This window comes from Melanostigma gelatinosum, assembly GCF_949748355.1.
Source record: "Melanostigma gelatinosum genome assembly, chromosome: 10".
Lineage (NCBI taxonomy): Eukaryota > Metazoa > Chordata > Actinopteri > Perciformes > Zoarcidae > Melanostigma > Melanostigma gelatinosum.
In genome coordinates this window covers 10,604,989-10,625,438 of record NC_136643.1, presented here as the reverse complement: position 1 = coordinate 10,625,438, position 20,450 = coordinate 10,604,989, and the positions used below count along the sequence as shown (strand labels likewise).

At 40.4% G+C, this 20,450-nt stretch overlaps 1 protein-coding gene across 2 annotated transcripts in view; it reads right to left on the bottom strand.

The window, feature by feature from the left end:
* Positions 1-2,952: 2,952 nt before the first annotated feature.
* The window catches only part of slc4a3 (solute carrier family 4 member 3), a gene marked incomplete at both ends in the record, with an annotated part of 44,622 nt that continues 27,124 nt past the window's right edge, over positions 2,953-20,450 (bottom strand). For both annotated transcript variants that reach the window (XM_079276387.1, XM_079276386.1), the window contains 15 exons: positions 2,953-3,030; positions 4,133-4,306; positions 7,196-7,365; positions 9,089-9,342; positions 9,452-9,618; positions 9,713-9,802; positions 10,140-10,331; positions 10,569-10,763; positions 10,858-11,006; positions 11,102-11,317; positions 12,233-12,452; positions 13,298-13,482; positions 13,960-14,065; positions 14,825-15,008; positions 20,216-20,351. In XM_079276387.1, the coding sequence (XP_079132513.1) occupies positions 2,953-3,030; positions 4,133-4,306; positions 7,196-7,365; positions 9,089-9,342; positions 9,452-9,618; positions 9,713-9,802; positions 10,140-10,331; positions 10,569-10,763; positions 10,858-11,006; positions 11,102-11,317; positions 12,233-12,452; positions 13,298-13,482; positions 13,960-14,065; positions 14,825-15,008; positions 20,216-20,351 (2,516 nt within the window). The remainder of the gene's footprint in view (positions 3,031-4,132; positions 4,307-7,195; positions 7,366-9,088; positions 9,343-9,451; positions 9,619-9,712; positions 9,803-10,139; positions 10,332-10,568; positions 10,764-10,857; positions 11,007-11,101; positions 11,318-12,232; positions 12,453-13,297; positions 13,483-13,959; positions 14,066-14,824; positions 15,009-20,215; positions 20,352-20,450) is intronic.

Below are 20,450 nucleotides of genomic sequence, written 5' to 3'. Positions count from 1 at the left end.
TATATGTATTGTTGCATGCAGAATGCTTTTAATTGAGACATACAACTTTGTCCTAATATTCCAACTTGAACTTTGACCCTCTTGCTCTCCACTGCGCTGAAGATTCTGGGTCAGAATAGCCAGAAAAGCATTCTGGCTAACTGCATCCTGGTATTTTTGGCATACTGCATTTGAAAAACTATGTATTGGAACATATTAAATATTTTTCTGGCATACTTAACAGTATAGCAATATGTGTATTGGAACGCACATATATTTACAGGCGTTTTTTTTGGACATAGTTATTTTACATTTGCCAATATAAAAATGATTTTCCCGATTACAATTTAATTCCTAGCGGATGGTAGAAAGCTATATTAGCCAAACAGCTTTTGGACAATCTTGTATTAATCTCGGTTACATATAATTGTTTAAAATGAATAAAAACATCACACAATAAGAAAACAATAAAACTGTAGATGAATTAAATGTAGGAGGCAATTTTTTTGTCCACATTTTTTTAAATGATTAAATCTCAATATTTCTGAAAGTATGGCCAGAGCCCTGCTCGCTTCTATCTAACACATGTGGTCGCTCAATAGCTTTGTCTGGACCTCCGTAAATTGGAAATCAGCTTTACTAAATCTAACAAGCAAAAATCATGTGCCTGAAAATACAGGCAGCCAAACATTTACATTCAATAACGTCCTGAACACAGCGGGGCCACGTATAACGGAGTATGATGGAGATAACGGGTCAGTTTATTTGCTCAGTTTGCCCTCTTAGTCTTTGTAAACCCTGAAACAAAAAAGACATGGTTGAAAAGGTCCATTAAGCCTATTTTAAAAGACACTCCTATCAGAGTCCTAAAACACATTCTGTCACTCATTAACTCGGGGAGCTGCAGAATTAAATACAGACTACAGCAGGTGTACGCTTCACATCAAAGTGTAGCTTCAAGTGTTTGCCTGAAGACAACAATGGAGGATTCATTTACAGCATAACACCATGTCACTTTGCTGGAGTAAACACATCATTCCCTTCACTGATATTCATTTTCTCCATTGTATAACACAAAAGTCTGGACCGTAAGCTCTATATTTTTACATCGCAAGTGTTGGATTCATGTACACACAAGAGACAACAAACTAAAGGCTTGGAAGCAGTATTTACAGATCGAAGGTCAGTTTCCCCTGAGACAGAATTCTTGCATGGCTCATAATGTAGGACATGGTTAAATGAAATGAAGATATACTAATCTGGTGAGCATACAAAATCAACACTACACTGCTGACCCTGAAATCTTTTATAGGTACTCTCAGAATGAAATTTTGCTTCACTTTTAAGCACTTTGGAGTTTTTAGTAGTTGTTTGTATACCTGCAGAAGTAATCATCATTATCAGGTAAAAACAAGTTTTTGTTTTCTATTTTGCCATATTTCATAGTTATTTATGGAAACGTCTTCAGCTGACACCCAGTGAGTTTTGCCTGATTCCACCTTCAATGTCTTTACCCATTGAAGCTGATACAGTGTAGAAGTGAACACGCAGACATATGCACGGTGCAAGGATAGAAGCTAGAAGGATACTACCTTAAAATGTCATGTTTTATAGACAATACATTCAACTTGGGAATAGTGACAGTGTGCAGAAACCTTCTACTACTTCCCATCAACTACAACATACATAAAATGCTCCGAAATGTAGTATTTAGACTGGAAAGCTAGTGAGAATGGAGCCTAACTCATTGGCCTTATCAGCCAAAATCACATCAATTTCTTCCTCTCCTTTATAAATAAGAGCGTCACACAAATCTGTGCTCGACTTGTTAAAGTCTCTTATGAAAAATAATTTTATTTACAACTGGTGTTTCTGTGTAGGAGAAGTAAGGTCTCTGATTACGTGTCATGACTGGACGATTACATTTAAATTCTATAGTGGGCTCGCGATATAGGAGGTGAACACTAAATCTCTTGGTATTTCAAAAGAACTCTGAACACAGAATTCCAAGCTCACAGTCTTACTGTACAATAAATCATTCATACGTCCTGCCAACACTCAACTGTTCCCCAGCGTTTTCACTGCGTGTGTGTTTGCTTAGTGCTTATGCTTTTCCAGCCAAATGTGTTACTATGTTATTCATGACATCCCTGAAACAAAAATGCACCACGACGTGGAAAGGACAGAAACACCCCTCAAAGAGACTTGCACAGTCTGTGGAGACTTTGGCTTCAAGGGGAGAGTACATTTAGAGAGGAGGCTTCATGCCAGTGAGCTCAGTTGGCAGCGACAAAAGTGAACTTTTGCCCAGTCAAAGTGCTCATTACTAAAAGTCTGTACAGAAAGGGAAAGGACTACTTAACTCCTTGCTTGCCCATCATTGCAACCTATAGGCAACGGCAGTAGCATGAAGGGAAAAGGCAGCTAAACTACACAGGCAGTGGAATTTAGGGCTTTCAGTTCATCATTATGCATTTTGATAAAAATCCGCTTCCTGGATGAAAATGAAATGAAAGCAAATCAACCCCCCGTTTTCCTGCTTTCTGGACAAAAATAAGTCGAAATGATCCAGCCCGCTGTAGCCCTAGAGGTCACCGTCATCATTGCACTCATGCCCAGAACCTGCAGAGTAATTAAAGGGATAGACAGGAAAAAATAAATAGATAAAGTGTTCATGTAAGTTACATTTCTTTGCTAGATTTGCACTGTCCACTTCAGGTAGGGTGCTGAGGCTTCAGGGAGTTTAACACAACACCACCACCACAGCGATCTAACATTACGTGTCCTCTTTTAGTAAAAACTGGAATGAACAAAGGTAAGAAGGGAACATCCAGCTATAACACCGTTATTACTGTCGCTCCTCTCGCTTTATCACCACTACGCAGAGACAGTGAGGCTTCCGGAGAGGCTACCTCCGATTGGTCCGAGCTGGAGGGTGGGAGGCATTCATACCAGCAGGGTCCAATTTTAAATTTATACAAGCATGTGGATCTCGTTGTACTCGTCTCGTCCATCTTCATCGAAGTTGGGAGAATCCTCGTCGCAATCCAGCTGTGAAAAAGACAAATGATCTTCAATAGTTTTCATTCAAGGTCACTCAAAGGTCAAAATCAGGCCACTTCGGATGCTTTGAAACCTAACCCCTTTGAAGCTGTTCAAACACACTCTGGTTGCGCTTTTGACTGATCGGAGAGCTGTATATTCAACCATCGGACTGAGACCATGTGAATTGTGGATCTCGGCCTGCTTCAAGGGGAAATAAATGATGACATTCTGTAAAATGTGCTTATTTGCTTTCTAATAGAGCGTTGAATGAGAAGATTGATTCTCTGCGAGAAAGCCCAAGTATTTCTCAAATGTCTCACTTGTCCTTTGATAGAGCAAGCTCCAGCTCTTCGTGCTTACAGCTCTTTGTTCGATAAAAAGTCAGTGTGAAAAGGAAGCGGACCAAAACTAAAAGGCAACAATTTATCTCTTTTTTTTCCCCTGGTCCGGACCAGATGAACAAGGTGTGAAAGACTCAGAAATACTTAAACGTGTTTGTTAGAGAAAAACAAACTGAAGAATAAAAAGAAATCATAGTGTGTACAACCTGGTTCATGTGAAGGTGCCGGTTAGAGGGGTGATGGATCTGACATCACGGAGGTCTAATTTTGGTAAGTTTTTAATTGTTTCCAAGGTCCTCTGTAGTTTGATTCTACAGTGCCTTGGGTTCATGAGACCTTTGGATGAACACAACCCAGATGGTGGTCAAGTTAAGAACAAAGCTGTTTGTACTCGTTCCTGAAAAAGTCGACATTTTGGAAATGGAAAAGGCTTTAATCTGACAGTGTTGACATGTATGGGTTTAGGGGATCTAACCAAGAAAACATGGAGCCCGGCTTCAGGTTGGACTGTGAATCTTTTTGTGGTTCGAAAAAGAAATATTTGCACATCATCTGAAAATATTAGTATTAGAAAAGACGTCCATGATCACAGGGGAGAAAATCATTTGTAGTTTCTTTGTTTGATTTCTCTAAGAGATGTTAAAAACATGCCAACATCCATGTATTCAATTTGCTGTAAAATAAGTATCCTGGGGCTATGTGGGATCAGATTATTGTGGCAAAGACTCAAACATTCCTGGGGCATTCCTCTGCTACACACAACCTACCGCCTGGAGCTCTCGTTCCTCGAAAATCCTGGAGAGGATGAGGCGGCGAAGCGGCACCGTCATGATGAGGACAAAGGGGAACGCCAGGGAGGCCTCAGTCGACTTCACTACCCACAGAGCCACGATGCACGCCAGCTGGATGATGGTGAACATGTTCATACGCCATGTCTTCACCTGAAGCAACACACACGTGTGGTGGTTAAAGGACATATAAAACAAATACAGACAAACACAGTGCAGACGTACACAGAGAGATACTCATCGACGCATATCGAGGCACATTGAACACACTGAATCCCAAACTATTCCCTTGCATGAAGACAATCTTACATGTTTTTGGCTCCATCTAGTGGAAAATCCTGCATCTAATGATTTGTCTGAAATATATGTAAGTCAACCTGAACTTTCTCTAAACCCTTCCTGTCTTTTTCCTGTTTTTGACAGGAAAAAGACAGGAAGGGTCAATCTGACACAGAGTCAAATCCGGACCAAAATCCATAACTGATGCCAATACTGTTAACGTCAAAGTAGAGTTATGTGGGGGGGAGCCATATGTCATCATTAGCAGGATCCTCAGAGTATATTTTCATTGCAACACACAACACAGATGTTCCTGTTCACGTGGGATTTTACTCACGTAATGTTTCTTTGAGATTGATTCGAGTCATTCATTCAGTATCAATGCTCAAAACAAGATCTGGTGGTATCAATACTCTAAAGTACCTTAACGCGTGTCACACTTTTGTTGGATTGCTTGAACGCTTGAAGAGGTAAAACAGCAACACTTTGAGGTATACAGAACAACTTTACACACGTTTCATTCACGTTCTTCAGGGCCATCACGGCCACAAACTGAAATGCTTCGTTCTAACAATAAAGTTGTTCTACACCACAAGTGCTGCTGGAGATCTACCTCTTCAGGCTGTTTCCCTTATCCAACCTTGGAAGTAGGTGAAGCTGTGCTGGAAATCCCTGCTATGCGTCTACAATGTCTACGCCAATGAGTTGGTTGTGCTCGTCTAATTGTGCCTACTGAACCCGTCGGCTGTCATTTCATGTCATCTTCCCATTAAGTTTAATGAGCTAATTCGGTGTTGCAGTGTTTGGTTTTTTTTTGTGTTGGTTTGGTTTATTAATAAATACAAATTGTTATTATATTTCCATTTATTATTCAAGCCTTGTCCACCCTGCAGTGGAGGTATTGTAGGCTGTCTGCATGACTGTTTCCTACTGTATATTCATGTATATTCATCACCACCCCTCACCTCAGCTTAAAGAATAGCTTATTCTAATGTGTGTAAATCTATTGTTCTTGCTCTGTAAAATAAGTACTCTTAAGGTTATCTGAAGTTGATATGAGGCTGCAGCAAATAGAGACAGAAAAACCAAATGGTTAAAGTTACAGTGCTTTTATTGTTAAATCCCCTCTTTGATTTACTCTCCCTCCACCGCAGCTCAGCAAGGAAACGTCGGTTGTGGAAATACAAAGTAGGCATTTCATAACCAAAAGATTTATTATATTATCTTCAATTAAACGTTGGAATTCATTTTTCCACAGAGCAGGGACTGCAGATATTGTCCCCATCACTTCCATTGGAAGCCTCTGAGAATTAAGAATCTTGCAATTGCCTTTATAAAGAGGAGGAATGATTACAGCAAGTGTTAATGGTCACATGGGGACCTAGATGTTGTTTTAAACTGTGAGCCTATCCTATAATATGACCTGTATGCGTACAATGGGCCCCACCACGACTCGTAGTTGTGGTAATTGTGTCTCTTTGTAGTCATGTTGAGTCTCTTTGTAGTTGTTTTGTGTCTTTGTGGTAATTGTGTCTCTTTGTAGTCATGTTGAGTCTCTTTGTAGTTGTTTTGTGTCTTTGTGATAATTGTGTCTCTTTGTAGTCATGTTGAGTCTCTTTGTAGTTGTTTTGTGTCTCTTTGTGGTAATTGTGTCTCTTTGTAGTCATGTTGAGTCTCTTTGTAGTTGTTTTGTGTCTCTTTGTGGTAATTGTGTCTCTTTGTAGTCATGTTGAGTCTCTTTGTAGTTGTTTTGTGTCTTTGTGATAATTGTGTCTCTTTGTAATCATGTTGAGTCCCTTTGTAGTTGTTTTGTGTCTCTTTGTGATTATTGTGTCTCTTTGTAGTTGCTTTGTTGTCACTGTGTCACTTTGTAGTTGCTTTATATCCCTTTGTATTCATGTTGAGTCTCTTTACAGTTCATTGTTGTCATGTTGAGTCTCTCTGTAGTTGCTTTGTGTCTCTTTCAGATCACTGTGTCCTTTGTAGTCCTGTTGAGTCTCTTTGTAGTCTTTTTGTGTCTTATAGTCGTGGCTTTATGCCATGTTGCAATTTTGAGTCTCTTGCTGGTTGGTACGAGTTTATTTGACATTTTGTAGGTGAAGGACCTGACACTTTGGGCCCCTGGGCCTGAGGTAAAAAACCTTATCCAGGTTTCTGATCATTCTCTGCTATGTGTGCAGCTGTGCCCTGAGATAGAGTTGCATAGTAGTTAGTCAGTAAAACAAATAATATCGCGATATACAATACAATGAGGATCAAAACACTGAAATAAGTGTAATAGGTTATTATAATGTATGTAAATCTATTGACACCAGTAATACAGAGGACAAAACTATTGTATTCTTCCATTACTGATGGTCACATGGAGAAGCTAAATCCAGCAGTGTGATGAATGCAGCCAGAAACCCAACTGTGTTCATCCTCAACTGTTGAGGTAACTCTGTTTAGACTCAAAAATCCAGCAACATTTTCCTCCTCTGCTTGTAACTCTCTGTTGGTTAAAGGAATGACAGATTTGCTGGATGTAGTGGAGTCCAAGTGTGGCCTATAGCTGTAAAAAACCTGGATGCCTTTCATGTTAAGTGTATAAAGGGTTCTGAATGATCAGGTCTCTCTATCAAACCAAGCTCAAAGCTAAAACTGCAGAACCACGTCTGCCTCTGCTCTGCTGCAGTTACCACTGTGCTGGGTTTGGTTTCTCCATCTTACCACTAATAACAGAAGACGAGCGCTTGACAACGTCCGTATTGCGTGTGTTACTACCTTGGTGACGTAGGTGTGGTCAGGGTGATGCTTGGCGGGCGTGACCATGAGTGTGATGCGTTCATACAGTTGGATGCCTGTCAGAGAGGTGACCCCCATGTACAGGAAGATGCCGAAGAGCACAGCCAGAGGGATGAGGCGCAGCACGTCTGTCATCACTATGGACATGCCTGATGGATTAGAGATGGGTTAAAGGTTTATTTTTCAAATGGCAGTCTTTACTGTTTTTTGAGCCAGACATTTGCAACTGTGGAGAGAATTATTCATTCAACAAGAGAACAGCCCTCATGACAAACACGCTGTCAATTCGAAACACATTCACTGTTAAGCTGAAACGCTCTTTGGGCAAATCCAAAAAGTCTTCTTCCAAATCTCAAGCAGTATTTCAATCAAACAAAGGCTCAACAATCACGATGAGTCATTATTGTTGTACACTCAAACTGGATCAAACTAATACTTAGGACTACTTTGGGAACCCTACATTAATTGAAACAAGATATCCTGTTGGCAAAATAGTACCAGCCAGTGGATGAAAACAATGTCGCCACGTCAGACAGTCCATTTTGAGTTGAACAATTATCATTTTGAGGACAATTTGTAAACAGATTATAAACTCATCGTAAGCTCTCTTAAGCAACGGCTGATTCATACTTCGTGAATGTCTCGGCATGCAGGGGCTGCAGAAGTGGCACTCTGTACCTTTTTGACCGTGTGTTTTCGCTCAAGACAAATAATTGCCTGGAAATTCCAGCACTGTAATAATGTGGTAAAAAAAAAGAAAAAAAAAAACCACAGCCAGATTATAAAAGAAAATTATTTCTCTGCAAGTGGTCAGTTAGTTCAGATTCCTCCAGCTCCATCCAGTTGCACTTGGTTGTGTGTGATGTGATTTGTTTATTGTCACTTTTAATGAGAACTATTTTGTGGAATGAAATGCTTTTCATGATTAAGTTAACAAGCTTCTAAAAAAATGTATAACAATACAGAATTTGACATGGTACTCAAGAGGAGCATTCAACCAATTGGCCAGTTGCTAAACCCCATCCCCGTTGGTCACCGATTGCTTCTTTGCCTTTGAAGCGTTTCGTTATAGCGTGGCATGTTTGAAGTTAACAGTGATTATAGTGGCAGTGATTTACTTCACTACATTCTCAGTGTTGAAACTGGCTCTCCCGTTACACACTGAGGGCACACAAAAGCAGGCTTCTCATTTCTAGCCAACAACTGTGGAGTTTGGCTGAAATCACAATTGTTGCTGGCAGAGTTTTCCAGCTGTAGCTCGTGTAAGATACTGCTCACGTTGAAAAGTTAGCATTCTCACCAGTTTATGATGATGGCGCTGAATTGGTTTTGAATTACAGTGTAGCCTCTGAACTTTACTTTAAAGTTAGTCACTTCAAACAGGAGAAAATGCATTAATTAAGGGGGAGGACTATTACTGGAGCCCTGGGAGGCAAGTGGGAAAAAAGTCAATGTTTTCTCTCCTCTGTTTTTAACTTAAGAACAAGTAAAAAAAGAAGTTTTGCACACATCTTTTTTTTTGGCAGGTGATTTAAATGTTTTGGTCAGGATCATTTTTCTATCTTCGCTGTTAATCATGTCGGCCACAACAGTCTAAAGTGCACTACTACTTATCCCTGCACGCTAAACACAAGGTTTGTGTGTTATGTGGAGGAAAACATGCTTTTAGTCCAATTTAACATATATTTTTAACAAATTTCCCCCTGGGGATGAATAAAGTATCTATCTATCTATCTTAAAATATGGTGAACATGTACTTTAGCCTCTTGTGGCCAAAATGAGTATTACAACAACAAACACAATCCTGACAAAAAAAGAAAAATCAGCTGGCAGATTACCGTCCAACACTCCCACTCTCCCCTTTCCTCTTACCAACAAGAACAGCCACAAGAAGCCCGGTCAGCCTCTGTTCTTTCACCTCCTGGATCATGGGCTTTTCGCCGGGCGCCGTGGCTTTGCTCATGACGGTGAGAGCGTTGACATGAGTGACGGAGCGCACAGTGGCCGCGGTGAGCCATGGCAGGCCAAAAAGAGGACAGATGGCACCCAGAATGACAATGAGAAGAAGATCCAGGTGGAACCCCGAGCCTTTAACCAGGCAACGCTCCTTCTTAGAGACGATCAACCTGATAGATTGGGGGGGGGAATTTGAACAGATTAAAAAATAAAGTAGACCTTACTACACAGATTCTCCACCCAAAACATTACGACTGTAGATAATCATACTGTACGTACGAAGTGATCTGAGTTTCCATGAAAATGAGGATGAAGACAAGAATGGCAGGTACAATAGATGCCCCCATCATCCAGGTAGGAAAATGTTTCTTGTCGCCAAAGGGGCTGATGAACCAGCCTCTCTTGTCAGGGGAGGTGACTGAGAAGCCCGACGGCACATTGAGTTTCTAGAGGTAAAAGAAAAAGCCCTGATTTGTTGGAACTGTAGGAAAGATGCACTTCAACTGTTGCTGTCACTGAAGTCATTTACATTAAAGTTACCTGTGTGTAAGTGTCAGTAATGGAGTAATCCACCAACACTGAAAATAAAATTGAGATGGGGATGCCAAAGTCACCAATGATTCTTCTGGCCTAAGGATATTGAGAAACCCGACATCAATTAAATCCAGTCAACATCCAGCACACATCTCATCACATTGGATGCATTTGTTAAACACATTCTTTCAGTTGAAGTATTAATATCATTATTTTCCCAAACTGCCATGGTGATATGTCAAAGTGCAATGTTATGATAAGGTAGTATGCCCCAATTGAATGCATACTGCATGCAACAGCGCATACTTAGTCGTATGTACTTAACGTAAAACAAAAACGCTGCCTAAATTCAACATGACTTTGTGTATTTACACAACAGGGCGTCTTTAAAGGCCCACGAGAAGCCTGACATCCATTGTTGGGGTTAGGTTACCTTGCCGCCTAAGAAACGACTGTTTCGGAGTTTCCTGAGGAAGAAAGCAACAAAGAAAGTGCCTATCATGAGGACCAGAGACAGAAGAGCAGTGTTGGGCTGGTTGCGGATCGGGTCATCAACTTCATGATGCCCAGCAACTGGGTGAAAGTCACTGGGGTAAATTGCCAGCAGTGGATGCTCCTTAAACACCTAGAAACAAGAAGATAGTCTCAGTTTTTTGAGAACTGCTTTTTGCAGATTTGACAAGTGAAGGATTCCACTTAATTCTTAGATGCTATCAACTAATAAGTATTGAACCATTAAGCATAATAAATGACTCATCGAGAAAATAAGTTGTTGTTATGGGGGAAAATGCAGATCAAAGTTTATTTTATTGTCCAAATTCTTATGGAGCTCATTGTGCTGTACGATTTCTGGGGTTGTTACCTTGAAGAGCTTCGAGAAAGTCTCATAGATGAAGATAAGGGAGATGAGGAAAGCAAAAATCTCCTGGGTAAAAGGTGAGATGTAGCGAACAAGGAAGCTGCCCTCTGCTGCCACCATCAGCAGGACAATGAAGACGAGCCAGAAGCCAATCCACACACGCCCAGTTAGGTACTCAACATCGTGGGACTGACAGAACTGAGTGAAAAGACAGACATGTTCATCACATGTTCAGGGAAAACTAAATGGGAATTATGGAACAGAAAAAAAACACAGATGATGTTTTCAGCACCTTGTAATAGGCTTCTTCAAACACCAGCAAGGGTCCTGAGAAGCCTATGATGAGGAGAGGCTGACCACCAAGCAGCGAAAATATAACTCCAAGAGTTGCTGTTGACACGATGAGCTCAGTCACTCCCATCATGCCGTGTGTTTTTTCTCCTGTATGACAAAACAGCCAAAAACACACCTTTTAGAGCACAGGTAACAAAAGTGACAAGGAATCCACTTTTTTATTTTTGGTCGTTTCAGTTTACCCAGCAGGCCTCCAAAGGTAATAGTGGGCGACAGTGCTGCAAAATAGATGAAGATGACGGCAGCGACGCACTGCATGTCCACGGCATCTTTTAAGTCGCTGACATATTGTGGGTAACGGCGGCGGATGTCGTGGATCAGGCCTCCAAAAGGGATCCCTGAGCGCTTTAATGGGTCCACCTCCTGGTCTTCCTCCTCCTCCTCCTCTGGACTCACCTCTAGGGGGTTTGTTACAGGCTCCATTACATAAAGAAACCGATATACTGATCATCATCGCAATAATTGAGCATACACACTGTCCTGCTACCTTGAGAATTCAACAAATAAAGCAACAAATGTGAATATATCCACAGCCGAAAAAAGTCCCCAACAAATCAACTATTTACTCCTGTTTGCATGACATTTCATAAAAACTACAAAGGCCAGCTGTTTTAGGACATTACAGAGAATTGTAAAATATATTTTTGACCTGTTTTGTAAGATTTCCCTCTTTAGTTGGAAGGCTGGGTCGAACACAGTTAAACGTTTGTTGACAATGAGAAAAATATAAAGCACTGGGCTGCCCCCAGTGGTTGTAACGGTAAAAAAAAGGCTTGAGGAACACAAAATGTGAATTTTGTATCTATAATCTATAATAAAAATTATAAAAAGTTATTTATGCTATTCTTTATAATTATGCATCAAATGCTTCCAGTAAAAATACTGATTGGACCTTTAAACAGTTAGATGGTTGCTTTATTTTAAGAATTAAGTTATGATATACAATGGGATGTCAAACCTTTGAATGGAGAGGGTGATTTCTAATCAATTCATTTCAAGATCTTTTAACTGATACATAATTTGGAAACGCGACAAGTCTTACGAATATATCGCTTGAGTTTTGTTTACGGAGGTGATGAGATGTATTTTTCAAATTTGTGAAACTACTAAAAGATACAAAACAGTTTTTCTCAATGTCTTTGTCCAGTTGATTTGTAGGGACTAGTTTGCGCACAATTTAAAAGAAGTCTGACTCCAGGGATTGATCTGTGTTTTGCACTAAAGCGCAAACAGTAGTTTGTAGAAACAGAGGTGCCTCATGCAAGCCGAGCAATTGTGGATGTGGCTTGGAAAAGAGGCTCTTGACAGCGTACCTTTGTTGTTCAGCTCTATTCCAGGTGAGGACTGATGCCTCTTGAGTTCTCTTTCCTTCCTCTTGCGCAGCATCTGCTTCTGGAAGTCAGCCACTGTCTTCAGGAGGTCTTTGCCCTCCACATCTGAGGGTGGAATGACGATGCTGCAGTCCAAGAATTCATTGATACCGTTCAGGAGGTCCTGTCTGTCATCAGCAAAATAGGCCACCTCATGGAAGTTCTGCAACAACATACAAATGAATGTCATCACCAGAATGCATTTTCCCATGTTTGCCTCATTCTTTTTTCAACTTTCTAACAGTGAGACCATTTTCTGGGCTGTCCTCTTTGTAAGATCTTTTTGGTTTTGTGAAAACTGTTAAAAAACTAAAATGCTGAGCTTGAGATGTCCACCACACCACTGAATAACAGTCCCTACAAACATTTGCCCTGAAGGACCATAATCACATTTTATTGTTTACTTATTTCAAACGTTGTATTGTTTCTTTCCTTTTAAAATGACAATCAATTGTTTACTAAATGCTAGGAGTGATTTTTCACTGATTATAGCAGCAACACTGATTTCCATGACACCGCAGTGCAATAATACAGCAACAATAGCCCGAGTGGAAACCAGGAATATAGCATGCATTTGGCCTGAAGGGCAAACATGAGAAAATGGCTCAATCCGGAGGACAATTGTGAAGCCAGGGCTCTAGATCGAAACCCTGATAGAATAGAATACATGATTGCATGCTGTAATGGTTGTGGGATCAAGAAGTCTGGTTTGAATGGGTTACAATGGCAACATTTTTGTCCTTAAGGGTCTGAGTCTCTGTAGTTTGGCTACACAGTTTATTCCCGACTTATTATAGGAGCTGTGTTTGAAAAAAAAGAGAAAGCAAAAAAAACCTTTTCACACCTCGAAAAGGTTTCAAATCTCAGACCTTTGCCAAAAATGCATGCCGTATGCATTAACACAGCCAAAAAGGTTGAACATTTTAAAATGGAAAAGCTCAAAATCCCCCTAGAGATGCAAGCGAAAGGGTTGATTTAAATTCCACATCTTTTACATTTCACATCCACCTTGTCAGACATGAGAGTGGAGAAGGAGCGTCCAATCTCATGATAGTCCACGTTAGACTGACTTGGACCAAGCAGGACGAAAATAAAGCGAACAGGGACGGGGACCTCCAGCACGGACTCCAGAAGGACTGCCTCATTCAACCTCACAAAGGCCATGGCTGGCTGCTCCAGGAAGTCAACAGAGCCTGAAAGGAAACGACAAAGAAACCGCGTCTAGTTCAATGTTTTTTGGGAACAAAATCGGTGATTGGGCTTCGGCTATTAGTACATTCAACACACAGTTTGTTCTCAAACATCTCAACGTAAATGACTCTGAATCTCCTCTTCACTGACGTCTGTGTGCAGTGCTAATTTGCTGTTCAAGAAAAATAAGTCATCCTGCAGCTTTACAGCAAAAAGGTTTCGAGGTCCTAAAGGGCAAAGAAAAGCAGCTGCAGAAGTGTTGACTTTACATCAACAGCAGTGCAACACTACAAACTAAAGACAAACTGAAAAATGACACGATTATGGTGTTGTACTAATGTCATTTCAATATTTTATTTGAGTGTTTTAAAATGCAGGCTACTGGGGAATTTGCAACAAGCAGATGAATCTCTTGAGAACAGAAGAAGAAGACATAATTCCTTCAACTAATCTACTTCGTCAAAACTCACGGAGCTTACCAACTAAAACAATGACAGCTTCGGCATCTTTGGGAATCTTGGCGAGGAGTTTCATCGATCTCGCCGCAGCTGGATGGCTCTCGAGAGGCAGTGGGTGGAGAGATTTCTTGGAGGAGGAATAGAACAAAGATTATCCACACTGCTGCGCGTGACGTGACACCGTAACATAGCATGGGACCAATAATGTGAATTTATTGTGGGAACGGCAATGTATGTGTGCACAATAATATTCTAATGGCCCAACATAATTCACTTTACACGGCCCAACTGGATGACTGCTTATTTATGTTTGAACAGAATGGTTTTAATGGGCTGATTTAAATTTGCCAACATTGTAAGCCACAGGGAACACTAGGTTTTCACAGTTAATGCATCAAGAAGCTTTAACTAGAAGCACCTGTAAGCTGCAGAACATAATTCAACACATGTGTGGCACAGAGAGGCTTGCTCCTTCCGACTTCAAGAACTACCTACATGACTCCTGACCTTGTGGAGCGGTGTTTCAAAGAACAATGCCAGAGCCACAGGCCTCACTTCAGGAATTGAGCGTAATCACGCTTACATCTATGCTTACTGCTGATTCTTAGAACTTAATGCAAAGCATAAACTAGAACAAGACAGCTCAACGTGGCTTTTATCCCGTCCATTTAGATAGCTGAGTTCAATTATCCTGGTGGATTCACATCCAAACGATTTATTCGCTTACTTTGGCTCTGGTAAAGTGGATGCACTGCGCTCACTGCCTTCACTATTGTCCCATGATCTCATATCTCACCAATCTCTGTCACCGGCATCTCAAACTGACAAAGAGTTAAGGTGTCACGGACACAACAAATGCCATACAGAAGGTACCAAGGGAACTTACGAACAGGCTGACAAACACTTCTTGTTTGGGGTCGTATACCCCCCCCTTGTTATCCTGGTGCTCCTCCTGCTCTTCAGCCACCAGTGGCAGATTGGTATCCTGGACGTTGTTGTGATTGAAGCTGCCATGAAGACTGCTGGATGAGTGGTGGCGGTGAAAACGATGTTTCAGATCACTCGGGTGGCTGTGAAAAAAAAAAAAAAACATGATCAAGGGCTAGAATGTAAGTGTAAAAATGTAAAAATATTAACACGCTGAAGTTTAACAATGTTTACCAGGGTCATTATCTTAGTTTTAGTGTGTTAGCATGCTAACATATGCTAATTAGCACTAACCTCAAAGTGCAGCTGTTAGTTTTATCAACCAAAGTAAATACAAATTAAAATGTGAATCCGACGATGGTGTTGGACAAAAACTCAGAGGATCACCAAAGTGATTGCGATACAACCTCTTGGAACCATGAATATCTGCACATTTTGACACAGATTGACAAGAGGCAGCATCACAACATGGTCAGTAAAGTTCTGTCTTATCAGGATGCTCATTACAGTGTGTGACAAAGTCTTATTATAAGACCGGTGTCTAGGATTTAGTAGTCACACGTAATATTCACAACTGTACTTTCATCAGTGTATAATCACCTGAAACTAAGAATAGTTGCTTTTTTGTTAGCTTAGAATGAGCCCTTCAAATGTACAAAGGGAACGGGTCATTTTTAGTCCGCCGTGTTGCATCGGCATGTTTCTACAGCCTATAGCCTAGAACGGCAAGACCAAACACTGGCTCTAAGGAGGACCTTTGGCTTTTTGAAGTTACTTGAAGGCCACCGTAGTTCTCCAACACGCTTGGAAAGGCAGGGGCGAGCGGAGGGGTGATGGCACTACATCCAACACACTGGTCCTTTAACACAAGGTCCACTCAAGCTTGATAACAAAACTGCACTGTCATAACATGACAGTGCAGTGCAGTTTTTTATCGTAAACAAATGAAAAATCATTGTCATGAAGTATTTTAAATAGGAGGGCTGCAGGATCATTTCTGGCAATGACAAGCGCACAGCTGTGATTCTTGTTAACCTAATCTACATCCTGTTCATTCGACATGCTGCAGAGTTTTACCTCATGCCGTTGCAATGCAGCTCATCAATATACGAAAGTCAACCGCAAAATCTAAATCCAAGCCACCTTTCAACTCAAGCTAATTAGAATGCGCTCATGAGAAAATCTTGCGTTGACACAGGAATTCTCCGAAAATGTGCGTTAGAACGTGAATAAAATCGCTGGAGACTAATCTGTGTAGCACGTTTCTCTGTCTCTTACAGAGAAGTATTTAGTCTGTCAAACCAGCCAGGATTTTAAACACTGCTTCATGCTCAGGCCATTGGTGACATCACCTCATTAGGTCCACATGGTCCAATAAGAAGGCGCCCAGATTGGACAAAGGAACGAGGTGTGACACTAAAGTGAATTGTACTCACGTAGTTTCCAGAGGATCTTTAAAGTGGTCTGAGTAAGCGATGAGCTAAACTTCAGCAGCATTTCAATGTGTTTCTTTCCATGTCATAAATCTGGTATCTCAGACTGGCGATGACTCCAATGAGAGTGTTTTGTCTCCTCTGTGGACGCAGCCAGGGACATGCTGGGACTTTCTGTGCAATGGCTGTGAAAGATGGAATAAACACACAATGTCCTGCTGCTGCGAATGTCCGCTGGCCATCTTATTTTTTGTTTATCTATTGTGTCGCTTTGTGCGTGCAAGATCAATAGGTTTGGTCAACACAATGTAAGTAATGTTGAATTATTTGCATGTATCCACTGGCCGAATCCAAACTCGTGAAGTGTCATCACACCAATGCATTGTCCATGCAAGGAAGCTGTTAGTGAGCAAACCCCGGCTGTACCATTCTGGCTTAACAGAGAGGCCCCCAGACAGAGAACACTGGACCAGTGGCTTCTGAGAGCCGTATACAGGGACATAAGGATACGATGAGATCCTTAGAAAACTTAAACAGGTACGAGTGAAAGTTTATTCTTGACATTATACCTCCCATTATGAATCCTCTCATTTATGGTTTTTAATTGACCAAAACTAGGAACAGAATTCTGAGTGGCATTACTTATAAAATTAAAAGCATTTGTCATCTGTGAAAAGGAAACTTAAAGGCCTATAACAATGCACTGGAATTATTATTTGTATATGAATTCTTGAACTTTGAAATATAAACTTATATTACTTTTTGCATATCGTCACCTTCCTAAAATAATGGCCTAAGTCATTTTTTGACAAAAATGATTTTGTTGCCTAAATCATCTCCTTATGATGCTGGCCACCTCTGGTAAAATCGCCTACATCCTCAGATGAACAGATAATGCTATTATACCCCTGTAATATAGTGGCCTATGTCAAGACTCAAGAGTGTTAGGCCGTTTTATTTTGTGTTTTCTGAAAAACCTGAAAAAATGACTTAGGAAAAAAAGTTGTGGTGTCCCCATGATGAACATAAACTCTCCAAATCTACACACAAACACTGCTGCTGGTTTGACAGCATCACACCCAATCATTTCCAACAACACCATTGAACTTGACACCAACACTGGCTGACTGGGCGCGATGGAAAAAAAGAAAAACGCATGCAGGAACCACAAAGCACCAAAAACCGCAAAGGCAAAAAAAAAAAAACTGACCCTGTTGACGAGAAACAGTAAACCTCGGAATGAAGACACCCAAAAAGCCTGATGCTTAGTCAGCCTCCTTTCATCTGAAATCCTGGGTTTTGGACCCATTTTGGACGCATAAAATCATGTTGGACTAAGAAAGCAAAGATCTTTAAAAAAAAAAAGGCAGAGATCAAAGAGCCAGGATAGCTCACACGATGAAGAATCAAACTATTCGTCAACCCGGGGAAGTACACCAGATGATGAGCCAAGTGTTAAATGTCACCATTTGGAAATTCCCTGTTCAGTTCCCCTGAGTTTGCCTTTTTGTAACAACCTCCCCTGCTGGATAAGATAAGATTAATGAGGAGGGTTAGGATTTTATTCTTCATGCTGCCATACCTTCAATCCCAGCTCAAAATGTAAACAAAGCTGCATTCACACTGCTATACACTGGCAGGTTGTTTTAATACATGGATAAAGAAACAAATAACTATTTCATGGAATGCAATCGTGATCTGATGCCATGGTAACTAACACCACAAACCAGAAACACAGCTCTAGTTTAGGCCTTCAGATTAAAGTTATGAAAACATATAAAAGAGGAAAGTCCTCATCAATCAACTATGAGTCAAAAATAATATGTCCACATCAAAACAAGTGCTTACAGGACAAGGCTAATAACTTTATAACATATTCTTAAGTACATCTTTAAAATAAATCATGGATATATGCATTATTTAATCTAGTTTAAGCCTCAGTAATGTCTTGCACAGCTGGGCACTGTAGTTTACAGCAAAAGTAACTAAAACAGCTTTAAATAGGAGCGTTCTTGAGGACTATTTCCAGCGGCGGATTTATACACATTCGGTGCTCTAGCGAGTCATTTTAGGAGCAGTGTATGTGTGATCGACTGAAGATGAACGACAGTATGTTTGTGTGTTCATGGTCACCCAGTGCAACAATCTGGCTTATTGATGTGTTTTGGATAATTCATGGACAACAATGGAGTTGTATGGCTCAGAGAAATAATATACTGTATAGCGGGATTGTTATTAGGATACATTCATTTTGGGGGTTTTGGCCTGGAATGAGATTTGTTGGCAATTAGAAACATTTTTAACAGCACAGGGTAACGAGTTTCCAAACCAGTAGCGGAACTTTTCATGGTCATGTATTTTTTTTTGAAGTTTAGTAAATATATAAAAACCTTTTCTTAGGAAACAGCACAGTATTAGTAATGAATGAAAACTAATGTCAAATAATACTGGGCCTGACATTCTGTTACAGCATTTTTGAGAGTGATTGGATCAGTGAAGCCGTTTTAACATACTAATGTTGCTTGTGTGGCGGCCTGAAGAACCTAATCCGTGTACATGGATCTTCATAATTCTTTTTCTTTCGTTTTGTAATTATAGGAATGAAAATTGTTAATGTTAGGTACAGTGACGCTGAGTTTGTGTCAAAAAGAGCCTGACTAAGTTAAACTCGCTTGATAAGACAGCCTCAGGTGCAATGTTCCCTCTAATTTTTCATGTGTCTGGGCATACACACAAGCTCCCTGAGCACACTGAGGACCACTGTGAGCAACATCAGATGTGCACGCTGTGGCCACACACCAGTATCACACCTGTTCAAAACCTTGGATCATAGCAAGTTACATGGCTTATTAAAAGAATCAAATTACAGCAGCAATTTTCACTAGTTTACTTTTAATATAAGTGATTTGACAAACTTTAAAGGAAAAAGACAAAAATCTTGTTGTTCATGAGATGTGTAGTATGTTTTATGTGAGAGTCCTGCTTGGCCATGGGAAGAGTCTTGCTTTGGCCTGTGTGAGGTCCTGTTGTGGAAGAAATGATACATATACACCTTTCAGACATACCATTTTGTTCACATTAAAACATTCACATTTTGCACAATGACGTGTGCTGTAGCTTGTGATACAGTGTAAATTCCTGTAACTCTGTCTGTAAAATATGTAATTACTCAGTTTTTTATTATCATTTCTACTACCCATAAATTATCTAGTAGTAACATAATTTAATGATTAATATCCATAAGTAAAAAATCTTAATAAATGTCACTAGAATATGCACAAATCTGACTTAAATTTTACCTTATTTTTCACGTCTGTCCTTCTCACTTCTCCAATGGTTGTACACTTTGTCCAGGTTGATGGCTTCGTCTGCTTCTTGCTTTGACTTTATGTCGCTGCCCGTTCGTTTCGCCATGATAAGGGGTTAGCATTTGCGTCTCGTAACTCCGCCGCACTGTTGTTAGCTAGCTAACCTGCACGGCGCGAATGGGCAGGGCAATAGTGTCAATGCTATGATTGGCTGCGTAGCGTAAGTGAACCGAATCGTATCATTGGCTGGACACCTGTCACTCACTGAGTTACGTTGCAAAATAGTACAGAAAACAAAATTATTATTATTATTATTATTATTATTATTATTGGTTTAATTGATTAGATAAGAGTAGGACTAATATTAGATATTAATTAATACGTTTATGTTGAATTTTATTTTATGCGCTGCATAGATTTTCTTGTGCGCTGAGAATGTGCGAGCAGTGCGCGATTGCTCAAGCGAGCAGCTTAGAGGGAACATTGCTCAGGTGCTATAAAAGGTTTGTTTAAAAGACTCTGTACTGAAAAAAAAAACAATCTTTGTGAACGGTGCATCAACTTGTATGTCTTTTAAATATTAAAGCTCGTGTTAGTGTGCTTGCTGACCTGTGTTTGAGAAGCAGAGCCCGGAGAACACTCGGTCTGTCCTCGGCTCTGATCTGGTCAGAGATGATCATCGTCTCCACCACAAGATGGACGATGCCGGGCAGAGAGTTCTGCTCTAGGTCCAGAAGGATGGCACCTATATAGGGAGGAGAGGTACAGGAAGATAAGGAGCCACACTTGATTGTTTAAAAGGTTTTAGGGAGAAATTGATGCAAGTTTATTTCGCTTTTTTTTT